Raw genomic sequence first — 12,403 nt, forward strand, 5'->3', positions numbered from 1 at the left:
AGCAGAATTTGGGATGTGGGGGTGAGAGTGTCACAGGTCAGTCATGAGGCTGAAGGGGCCACAGCTGGGGAAGGTTCTACTGCATTGTGACTGGTTCAGATCTGTTAAAGGGTGAACTGGACACTCACCAACTGAGAGAGACATGACATTGGTGAGGTCTTCAGCAGATTACTCAGATATCGCCAGTGGAAAGCACCAATATGAATGAAAGCCACTTCCTATCAGGGTGCGCTGCCTTTACAATCTGAATATGAACTCTGAATCTTGAATGTGTGTCAGACAAAGGTAAAGCTTTGTTTGAATTGTTTATTCCATGATACCCCCCAGCAATAATAAATACTTTCCCCTCATCACCACAAGAAAACGTCACCACAAACCTCTTTTAACAAATATTCAAAGCAACGTGATAAGTACAGGACACAAGAAAGCACAGAAACAATTGCCATAAAGTGGTAACTACCTCATGCACTTTTCAAAAATGAACATTGAACCCAGCTCTTATAGAGATAGGAGACAGGGATGGGGAGGGGGTCCCTCAGTTTGAGGAGCATGGGGGAGAGAGTGCGTGAGACAGAGGACATGGGGAGAGAGTGAATGGGACTGGGGGGGTCTAGGGGAATGGGACGGTGGGGATGGGGTAGTAAGGCAGGGGGAGAGACTGTGAGACAGAGAGTCGGGGTGGGGAAGGTGGGACAGAGAGCAAGGGGAGAGCATGGGATGGTGGGATGGGGGGAGCAGGGGAGAGTGTGGGATGGGGAGAGGTAGAAGAGTGTGAGACAGGGAGAGTTTGGGACGAGGGGGTACAGAGGATGGGGGAGAATTTGTGATGGGGGGCATGGGGACAGTGTGGGATTGGGAGCGGGGGAGAGAGGTGGGTCGGTGGGGGTGGGTCAGTAGGAGTGAGGGAGAGTGGTCCAGGGGCAAGGGTGTAAATGTCTGTGATGCTGTATTTGGGGCTTAGGATGGATAGGGACAGAGTACAGAGAACTAAACAAAGTCAGACAAAAGAAACAGGTAAGAAGTGTTTTAATGGTGAGTGGTTAGCAATGCATTACCCTAAATAGAGTTTATTCAATATACAATCTTTACTGCAAAGATAATTAAAACTCAGATCTGAACAAGAGAAAGATTCAATTTGTTGTCTTGCTGTTTCTCTGCTGGCAATGACGTGGAGGGTGGGTCTTCACATGTGAACTGTCAGTGATAGGCTCTTCGATCAGAGAGAAATTGATTCTCATTTCCATCCCTTCCAAACCATCCACAGAAACCGAATGATCTTAAGTCACTGAAAAAGATACAACAGTATTTTTCTGATTGAGAGGAGCTTAATTTGACACAGTGTCCAGTCACATCACCAGATACAAGATCCATGATCCATGATCCATGACTGCTCACTGTTCAGTCCATCTCTTGTCTGACAGAAACACTAACCTGAGTCGGTCTAGCGCTAACACAATACCAACTCTGTCCCAACACATTTCCCATTGAGAATCCTCACAGGAAGGGGGTGACTGGACTCGGAGGTTTATCTTTTATTCATTTGTGGGACATGGGTGTCACTGGTTGGGCCCAGCATTTATTGCCCATCCCTAGTTGCCCCTTGAGAAGGTGGGGGTGAGCTGCCTTCTTGAACCGCTGCAGTCCACATGCTGGGAATACAGAGTTTTACGACCCACAGCAGTGGCTTCCCTCTGAGTGTGTGGTAAACTAATTAGTAAAGATTCATTGTAAAGATTTATCCCACAATGGGACCTCAGCTGATGGATGGAGTGACAGTGTTCTATGTATACGAACATGTGAATTCAGGGTTGTTTCATGGGACATTGCGTCACATTAAGATTAGTTCTTTATTTTTTAATTATCTTCTTTCAAGGGATGTGGTCATCATGGGCCAGACCAGCATCTGTTGCCTGGCCAACTTGAGGCTTGGCTGTATTTGATGACCCATCCTCCACTGCTCTCTGGAGGACGGAATTCCAAGGAGAATGACCCCCTGAGAAAAAGAAATCTCTCTCCTGATCACCATCTTAAAATGGGAGAACCCTTTTTACTTAAACTGTGCCCCTTATTTCTTGAATCCTCCATGAGGGGAAACATCCTCTCAGCATCCATCCTGTCAAGCCCCCTCAGTACCTTATCCAAGATCACCTTTCATTTCTTTAAACTCCATTGTTACATTAATAAGAAATCTTCCCTGATCCTTTAGCTCTCCAGCCTAACCCTAATCATTGTGGAGATACAAATCACTGAACGGACTCAAACTCATGGAATCTGCTCAGGATTGGAATAACCGAGGGGCTGCATTGCTCTCCTCCCACCGCTCTGGGGTCCTTAGGCCCAGCACTTTCTCATCAGGGTCTTTAGATTACTTACAGTGTGGAAACAGGCCCTTCGGCCCAACAAGTCCACACTGACCCGCCGAAGCGTAACCCATGCATTCCCATACATTTACCCCTTTACCTAACACTATGGGCAATTTAGCACGGCCAATTCACCTGACGTGCACATCTTTTTTTGGACTGTGGGAGGAAACCGGAGCACCCGGAGGAAACCCACGCAGACACGGGGAGAATGTGCAAACTCCACACAGTCAGTTGCCTGAGTCAGGAATTGAACCCGGGTCTCTGGCGCTGCCTCCCACTGCGAGATTAAAAACACACAAATGTCTTTAGAATGTTGTGGAATGTCACAGGAATAGGCCATTTGGGCTATCTGCACGGTGGCACAGTGGTTAACACTGCTGCCTCACAGCGTCAGAGACCCAGGTTCAATTCCCGACTCAGGCGACTGACTGTGTGGAGTTTGCACATTCTCCCCGTGTCTGCGTGGGTTTCCTCCGGGTGCTCCGGTTTCCTCCCACAGTCCAGAGATGTGCAGGTCAGGTGAATTGGCCATGCTAAATTGCCCGTAGTGTTAGGTAAGGGGTAAGGGGAATGGGTGGGTTGCGGGTCGGTGTGGACTTGTTGGGCCGAAGGGCCTGTTTCCACACTGTAAGTAATCTAATCTAATCATCATCTTCCCTGTCACCCTATCCTTTTACGGTATTCCTTTCTCTAGCTTCCCTCTTAAATATAATCAACACTATTCACCTCGATCACTCCCTGTGGAAGCAAGTCCCCCATTTTTGGATAAAGGTGTTTGTCCTGAATTCCCATGAGATTTATTAATGTCGGTCTGGTCTCTCACGAAGGGAAACATCTTCCCTATGTCTACCTGACCAAGACTGTTTCAGGTCACCCTCAGCTTTCACTTTTCCAGAGGGGAAAACAGCCCCAGACGGTTTATTTTTTTTCATTGGAGATAAAAGGAGATTGGCACTAGGTAATGATATTCACTTAACCAAATGGTGCAGGTACAATGGGCCAAATGGCCTTCTTCTGCACTTCCGTGATCTTTTGTGATCATCCTAACCTCAATTCTGATATTCTGCTCGTTAATCTTATTACACGTTCACCTCTACGTCCCTTTTACAGCAAGCGTTGCAAAAAACACAGAAATATCTTAAGAATAATATGGAATATTATATAATTAGGTAATTTGGCCCATCTATGCTGTGCTGGTAGTTCTGAACCACACGAACCTCCTGTCACTTTCTCCTCATCTCCCTTCCATTACACTTCCCTTTTAAAATATTCCTTTCGCCCTGGTGACTTTATGTGGCTTTCCCCTTAAATGTGTTGATACCAATCACCTTGCCATCGCTTTCTTTTAAAGAAAGGACTGGGATCTCTGGTCTCAGGGTCACACAATACAGAAAAAGGCCCTTCAGCCCATTTCCTCCATGACTGGAAACATTTTCTTTCCATTAAGCCTTTATGAAGTATTTTGTAATTTTGAAGACCCTGGGCGGTCACATTCTTTAATTTGATGAATTTGAAAGCTTGAGTAAAATATTCTCCTCTTACTGAATTTTGAACTTTTCCTGACAAACGATCCTTTTGGGTTGACCGATGAGCTGACCACTCGGGTTATGGTGCCACTGGCTGGAACTCCGTCTCTGGAATAGAATCAATGAAGACAATGACACAACAGATAGATATTTGGGAATTTCTGACCTGCTATTGGACTGTAGCATCGTACTAAGATCATCTGATCAGACTGGTGGGAACTGATCAAAATGATTGGACTGTGTGAAATTGATACCACCCTAACATTACCTAAGAACCATGAGTCAAAGCATTACACCACAGAATGAGGCCATTCAGCCTTTTGAGGCCATGCTGACCCTCTGTAGAACAATCCAGCGAGTTCCATGTACCCCCTCCAGCCCCCAACAAGTTTAGCTCCTTCAAATGCACAGCCAGTTTCCTTTCAAAACCATACATTGTCTTCACTTGCAGCTCCCATGTAGGCAGTGAGTTCTACTCTTAGCTCCTCACTGTGCCAGAAGCTTCTCTGCCCCCGGCATCTCTTGCCCAAAATGTGCCTTGTGTACCGTGGTCCTTGTACCATCACCAAAAGGAAACAGCTTTTCCTGCTGAATTTATAAGAGGAAGTGGTGGATGCTGGTACAATTGCAACATTTAAGAGGCATGGGCATATGAATAGGAAGGGTTTGGAGGGATATGGGCCGGGTGCTGGCACGTGGGACTAGATTGGGTTGGGATATCTGGTCAGCATGTATGGGTTGGACCGAAGGGTCTGCTTCCATGCTGTACATCTCTATGACTCTATGATGGCACAATGGCTCAGTGATTAGCACTGCTGCCTCACAGCACCAGGGACCTAGGTTTGACTCCACACTCGGATGACTGTTTGTGTGGAGCTTGCACATTCTCCCCTGTGCCTAGTGACACTATCTACGTGATCCAAGATATGGACTGAAAGAAATGTGCTCAAAGGAAGCTGATTGCAACTGTACCAGCCTGAGAGAGAAGTGTGGAGCTAGTGGTGAATCTTCACTGAGGTATAGGTGTTCAGAATGATATCGCTGGGACAGACAGAATAATCAAAATTTTCCAACATTTTTGTAAAAAGTAATATAATTCATGTTTCTCTTGTGTTGGATTCTGTGTGCTAAAAGTACACTGGCAGAACCTTGTGAATGTGATCAGTAAAGACCTGTAGCTGGACCCAGTGTCTCTTCTTTTGGGGTCTCCAAATTTCCCCTTTCGAGATGAATACGGGAGGAAATTATTCACTATCCTTTCCTTTTGTGCGAGGACAAACATCTTAGTAAATTGGGTACCTGAAAGTCCCCCAGGACTTTTGAATTGGCATAGGATAGTTATGGAATATATCCCCCTTGACTTCCTTACGAATACGGTGCACGATAAAATGGAATTATTTTATAGAACATGGATGCCCTTTTTGAACTACATCGACACAGATATATTGGCCGTATTGTATGGGCCTTTGCTTAACTGTGGGAATGGTTTTGGCGGGTTCCGGGGCTCCTGGGAGGAGGAATACCGTATAAATACGGGTTTTGTTATGACTTGATATAAATTTATTCTGAATGTGTATCTAGTTATTTATTTACTTATTTATTTTCTTTTCTCCTTTTTTTGGTTATTGTTAGTAATGTATGATATCCTATTTTGTGTTTTGGTAGTTTGTAGAACAGATTGGTAGCTAGTTTTCTTAATTTTATATTGGTGTTGCTTTATTTTTTATATAGTGAAAGACACAAGGTGCATGAATCTTTATTCAGTTTTCACCACCAGGAAGATAGGAAAAACACCCGAGTGGCCAGTGACAGGCAGTGCCCTTCACATCAGTGGGCAATGCTGTGTGATCAAAACGGTGAAGGGGAGGGTAGGGATTAAATCAAAATAGAGTTGGAGGGGGAAATAATACACTCCACTCCCTGCGGCGTCCACCTCTCCCTGAACAACTCCAGGGTGTTAGTGGATACTTGGTGTTGCTTTATATTGTAAAGTGGAATACACTATTTTGAGCTAATTTTGCAAACAAAATCTCAAATTTTTTTTCAATAAAAATATTTATTAACAAAAATGACCTCTGGCTTGTAAAATAAAAAGCAAAGTCCATCAAGAGAGGCTTCACTCTGGAGTTGAACTTGCCCAGTATGAACCTAAGCTGTGTTCATGACAACGTGCAAGCCCTGTGCTCTGTATTTTTCAACCAAACCAAAGGAGTGGGCAATTCACCCTCTAAACTCTCCGGAATTTGTTTCAGAAGATCAGGTCCCCTTTGCCTTAAAGGAAGACAAATATTTTGGGTAAATTCTTGGTATTATTGCTGGACTATTAATCCAGAGACCCAGAAATGTTCTGGGGACCTGGGATCGAATCCTTCCACGGCAGAAGGTGGAGTTTTAATTCAATGCAAATGTGGAATTAAAAGTCTAATGTGACCGTGAATCCATTATCAGAAAACCCCATCTGGGTCACTAATGTTCTTTAGGGAAAGAAATGACCATCCTTACCTGGTCTGGCCTACATGTGACTCCAGGCCCAATGTGGTAGACTCAAGGGCCGAATGGCCCACTCCTGCACCTATTGACTCTTGACTGCCCTCTGGGAAAATAGGGGTGGGCAATAAATGCTGCCTAGCCAGCGACACCCTCATCCCGTGAATGAGTATAAAAACACAAGGTTACCTGGGCGCTATTTTTGGAATCTCACCATGGATCTGTAAGTTACAGCTTTTCCTACATTGCAACTGTTAGTAAGATCATTCAGAGTTTGCCATTAGCTGGAAAGTGCTCTGAATTGTCCTGGATCTGGTGAAGGATGTGAGAGAAATGGGAGTTCTTTGTGGGGATAGTTGTCTTGTACTCACCTTTCCTCCTCTCCATCCAGGAGCTTTTTGTAGGTGGCAATCTCCATGTCCAGTGCCAGGTTGGCGTTAAGTAATTCTTGGTGCTCACGCATCTGTTCGGCCATATCCGTCTTAACCTTACGCAGAGCATCCTGCAGCTGCTGGATGTGCTGCTTGGCCTCATTGATGGCAATCTGCCCACGTTCGTCTGTATCCCTGATGTTAGACTCCAGGGAGGCACGCTGTGTGACAGCAACATATTAGTCAGAATGCTAATAACCCACCACAGGACTGGAGTCCCCAGGCAGCAGAGATGAATCTCCTGCAGTGAGGAAATTAAAAGCCATTGACTCTTGCAGTACAGCAAGAGGCCATTCTCTCCAGTCTGCTGGTTTGTTTGCAAGAGGCACCTGATGAGTTCCACCCTCACGTCTCCACCCAACTCACTCTTCAACTCCATGCCTGGCAATATTTTTCTATGTTATTAACATATCAAAAATCCCCTCCCACCCCCTCACCAATCATTCCTCTGAATCATTTCACATATTCTTCAAAATATTGAGAATATTCTCAAAGTCTGGATGTTTTGGCCAATAGTTAAATCATCCTCCAATCATGTGAGGAAGGGCTTGTGCACTGTCCAATCAGTGAGCAGAAGTTGGGTACCAGGAGGATTGAGGGACCCAATAGCAGAGTGAGTGGGGTGGAACATCATGGAAGGACACCATTCGGATTCTCTTGGATCAGAGAAGCTAAACCCCAGTATCCGGCAATATCCCAGAACAACTGCTGATCTGCTGGAGCTAGTTTCACAGATCCTGACTCAAACAAAATCATAAGTTAAGTAACTTCAAGAATCAGATTCAAGCTTCTAGATTTAAACTAAAACAATAGAACTAAAACAATGTTTTCCCTAGAGCATTGGAGGCTGAGGGGTGACCTTATAGAGGTTTACAAAATTATGAGGGGAAATGATAGGTTAAATAGGCAAAGTCTTTTCCCTGGGGTGGGGGAGTCCAGAACTAGAGATCAGGGGTTTAGGTTGAGAAGAGAGAGATATAAAAGAGACCTACGGGGCAGCTTTTTCACACAGAAGGTGGTACGTGTATGGAATAGCGTGGTGGTGGAGGGTTTTTTTTACAGACTGGAGGCCTGTGACCAGTGGAGTGCCACAGTTAGTAAGTTTGCAGATGACACCAAAATTGGAAGTGTATTTGACAGCGAAGAGGGTTACCTCAGATTACTTACAGTGTGGAAACAGGCCTTTCGGCCCAACAAGTCCACACCGACGCACAACCCACCCAGACCCATTCCCCTCGATTTACCCTTTCACCTAACACTATGGGAAATTTAACTTGGCCAATTCACCTAACCTGCACATTTTTGGACTGTGGGAGGAAACCGGAGCACCCGGAGAAAACCCACACAGACACGGGGAGAACATACAAACTCCACACAGAGAGTCGCCTGAGGTGGGAATTGAACCCAGCTCTCTGGCGCTGTGAGGCAGCAGTGCTAACCACTGTGCCACCATGCCACCATGCCACCCACAGGATTACAACAGGATCTTGACCAGATGGGCCAATGGGCTGAGAAGTGGCAGATGGAGTTTAATTCAGATAAATGTGAGGTACTGCATTTTGGGAAAGCAAATCTTAGTAGGACTTATACACTTAATGGTAAGGTCCTGGGGAGTGTTGCTGAACAAAGAGACCTTGGAGTGCAGGTTTATAGCTCCTTGAAAGTGGAGTCACAGGTAGATGGGATAGTGAAGAAGGCGTTTGGTATGCTTTCCTTTATTGGTCAGAGTATTAAGTACAGGAGTTGGGAGGTCATGTTGTGGCTGAAGAGGACATTGGTTAGGCCACTGTTGGAAAATTGCATGCAATTCTGGTCTCCTTCATATCGGAAAAATGTTGTGAAACTTGAAAGGGTTCAGAAAAGATTTACAAGGATGTTGCCAGGGTTGGAGGATTTGAGCTACAGGGAGAGGCTGAACAGGCTGGGGCTGTTTTCCCTGGTGCGTCAGAGGCTGAGAGGTGACCTTATAGAAGTTTACAAAATTATGAGGAGCATGGATAGGGTAAATAGGCAACCTCTTGAGAGGTTGAGAGGGGAAAGATATAAAAGAGACCTAAGAGGCAACTTTTTCACACATGCATGGACTGAGCTGCCAGAGGAAGTGGTGGAGGCTAGTACAATTGCTAGTACATTTAAAAGGCTAGTACATTTAATAGGAAGGGTTTGTTGGGATATGGGCTGGGTGCTAGCAGGTGGGGCTAGATTGGGTTGGGATATCTGGTTGGCATGGACGGGTTGGACAGAAGGGTCTGTTTCCATGCTGTACATCGCTATCACCCTATGACTCTAATTCTAATACATGAGAATACTTAGGGAACACATCCACACATAAAATATTATGAAAATGAAGTTCAGGATTAGCTACAGAGTAAAGCTCCCCCAATGCTGAAATAAACTGAAAATAAACCTTTTTCAATTTGAAAGTGAAGCCATCTTGAAATTGTCCCCATCAAATACTCCCAGGACAGGGTCAGCGTGGCATTCGATATAGAGTAAAGCTCCCTCTGCACTGTTCCCATTGCATACTCCCAGGAGAGGGTCAGCATGGACTTAGATACAGAGTAAAGCTCCTTCTGCATTGTCCTCATCAAACACTCCCAGGACAGTGACAGCACAGGGTTAGATACAGAGTAAAGCTCCCTCTGCACTGTCTCCCATCAAACACTCCCAGGACAGGGACAGCACAGGGTTAGATACAGAGTAAAGCTCTCTCTGCACTGTCTCCCATCAAACACTCCCAGGACAGGGACAGCACAGGGTTAGATACAGAGTAAAGCTCCCTCTGCACTGTCTCCCATCAAACACTCCCAGGACAGGGACAGTACGGATATTTTTGCCAGTCTCTGATTATCCAGGCTACACTGTACCCAGTTTCAGTTCGACATTTCTGGTTGCAATGTTGCGTTAATACTATAGTTCTGACCCACCTTTGGCTATTGAATGGATTGGATTCTGGTCGGTGAATTTAATTCATACCTGGTTCTGAAGCCCATCAATGTCTGACTTCAGCTTTTGCAGATAACGAGAGCAATTGGCAAACTCGCTCTTTGTATCTCTGAGGTCGTTGTTCTGTCTCGCCTTATCATTCTCCAGATCTGATAGCTGTGAACAAACAGATTTACCATCAGAACACTTGGTTTGCCAGCCTGATAAGATTAGAATTTCTCACTGGGAGCAGGCTTAGTGACAGACTCTAAATGTATTATTAGAAAAACAGAGTGAACACACTGAGAATGATATGTTCTCAGAGTCTGAGAGATCACATTTTATTGATGGTAGTGTGTTTGAGGATGTTCATAATTTTAAGTTCTCTTGCAGGATGTAGGAAACATTGGCTAGGTCAGCAGGTATTGTCCATTCCTAATTTTTTAAAAAATGTCTCCGTGGGATGTGAGTGTCTCTGGTTCAGGCAGCATTTATTGCCCATCCCTAATTACCCAGAGGGCAGTTAAGAGTCAACCCCATTGCTGTGGGTCTGGAGTCACGTGTAGGCCAGACCAGGTAAGGATGGCAGCTTCCTTCTCTAAAAGGGCATTAGTGACCCAGATGGGGTTTTCTGACAATCAGCAGTGATTTCATGGTCATCATTAGACTCCTAATTCCTGATATTTATGGAATTTAGATTAGATTCCCTACAGTGTGGAAACAGGCCCTTCAGCCCAACAAGTCCACACTGACCCTCCAAAGAGAAACCCACCCAGACCCTCCTCCCTCTGACTAATGCACCTAACACTATGGGCAATTTAGCACAGCCAATTCACTTGATCTGCACATCTTTGGACTGTGGGAGGAAACTGGAGCACACCCACACAACACGGGGAGAATGTGCACACTCCACAAAGACAGTCGCCTAAGGCTGGGTCACTGGTGCTGTGAGGCAGCAGTGCTAACCACTGAGCCACCATGCCACCCAATTTAAATTCCACCATCTATTTTGATGAGACTCAAACCCAGTCTCCAAAACATTATCTGGGTCCCTGGATTAATAGTCTTGTAATATTGCCACTAGGCCATCATCTCCACTTAGATGATGAGAAGGTGGTGCTGGGCTCCATGGTGGTCTGGGGACAATGTTACTGAATTAGCAATCCTGAGGCCCAGGCAAATGCTCTGGGGACGTGGGTTCAAATCCCACTACCACAGCAGGATTTTAAATACAATTAAATTAAATCTAATCTCAGGAATGGTGAGCATGACAACCATTATTTATTGTTGGAAAAAACCCATCTGGGTTACTAATATCCTTTAGGGAAGGAAACTGCCATCCTTACCTGGTCTGGCCTACACGTGACTCCAGACCCACAGCAATGTGTCCAACTCTAAACCCCCTCTGAAATAGTCCAGCCAGTCACTCAGATCATTAAGAAGTGGGACTTAATCATTGAGCCCCCTCAGGCTTGCTCTCCCATTTAAGAAGATCATGGCTAATCTGATTGTAATTTCAAATCCATACTCCTGATACCTCCTGATAACCTTTCAGCCCCCAAACTGAACAAGAATCTCTCCACTTCTGCCTTCAAAATATTCAAAGACTCAACTTCCACCCTGCAGTCAGGAGCAGAGTTCCGAAGATGCTTGACCCTTTGGGAGAAAATTTCACCCCATTTCTGCCGTAAATGGGTGAGTCGAGAGCATGGTGCTGGAAAAGCACAGCAGGTCAGGCAGCATCCGAGGAGCAGGAGAATCGATGTTTCAGGCATAAGCGCTTCATCAGGAATGAGGAGTAAATGGGTGACTCCTGATTTTAAAACAGCGGTCCCTAGTTGTAGATTGTCCCACAGGAGAAAACCATCCTCTCTATATCCACCTGATCAACTTCCCTCAGAATCTTAAATGATTCAGTCAAGTGAGCTCTAACTCTTCTAAGCTCCAGCAGATACAAGACGCATGAGGGTGCCTCCCCATTCCAAGGATTAGTCTGGTAAATCTTCTCTGAACTCCCCACCAATGCATTTACACCATTTGTTCACTATGGTGACCAGTGCCGTGGTCTCCCCAGCGAACTTCATAACTGAAACACAACCTCCCTACTCCTGTACTCAATTCTCCTCACAATAAACGTTCCTATTCTTTTAGCTTTCCTAACTACTTGCTGTACCTGCACACTAACATTTTGTGATTCCTGCACAACAAACCCAGATCCCTTTGCATCTCAGAGCTCTGCAATCTCTTTCCATTTAGTTAATGCACTTCTTTTTTATTTCTCCTGCCAAAATGGACAGTTTCGAATTTCCCACTTTTTATTCCATATGTCAGTTTATTGTTCACTAACTTAACCTGGTTATATCATTATGTCTTCTTCACAATTTAGTTTCCTGTCTCGTTTGGAGCCAAGCGGGGCTGGGCAACAAAGACACTCACATTCCACAAAAGAATGAAACAAATGAGGGGACACTGACAATGCCTTCAGAGAGGAAGTTCTAGGCAATATATTTCCAAGTCAGGATGGTGAGTGGCTTGGAGGGGAACTTGCAGGGACTGGTGTTCCCATGTATCTGCTGCCCTTGTCCTTCTAGATGGAAGTGGTCATGGGTTTGGAAGGTGCTGTCTGAGGATCTTTGGTGAATTTCTGCAGTGCATCTTGTAAATGGTACAC

The 12,403-nt window shown here is 45.2% G+C and overlaps 1 protein-coding gene across 1 annotated transcript in view; it reads right to left on the reverse strand.

Moving 5' to 3' along the window:
• Window positions 1-1,010: 1,010 nt before the first annotated feature.
• The window catches only part of LOC140482498 (keratin, type II cytoskeletal 8-like), a 28,861-nt gene continuing 17,468 nt past the window's right edge, over window positions 1,011-12,403 (reverse strand). Inside the window, exons 5-8 of the mRNA XM_072580041.1 lie at window positions 9,784-9,909; window positions 6,748-6,968; window positions 3,906-3,997; window positions 1,011-1,285 (exon numbers count right to left, since the gene is read on the reverse strand). Of these exons, the coding sequence (XP_072436142.1) occupies window positions 1,278-1,285; window positions 3,906-3,997; window positions 6,748-6,968; window positions 9,784-9,909 (447 nt within the window). The 3' untranslated portion in view covers window positions 1,011-1,277. The remainder of the gene's footprint in view (window positions 1,286-3,905; window positions 3,998-6,747; window positions 6,969-9,783; window positions 9,910-12,403) is intronic.

Source organism: Chiloscyllium punctatum, chromosome 10 (assembly GCF_047496795.1).
Source record: "Chiloscyllium punctatum isolate Juve2018m chromosome 10, sChiPun1.3, whole genome shotgun sequence".
NCBI lineage: Eukaryota > Metazoa > Chordata > Chondrichthyes > Orectolobiformes > Hemiscylliidae > Chiloscyllium > Chiloscyllium punctatum.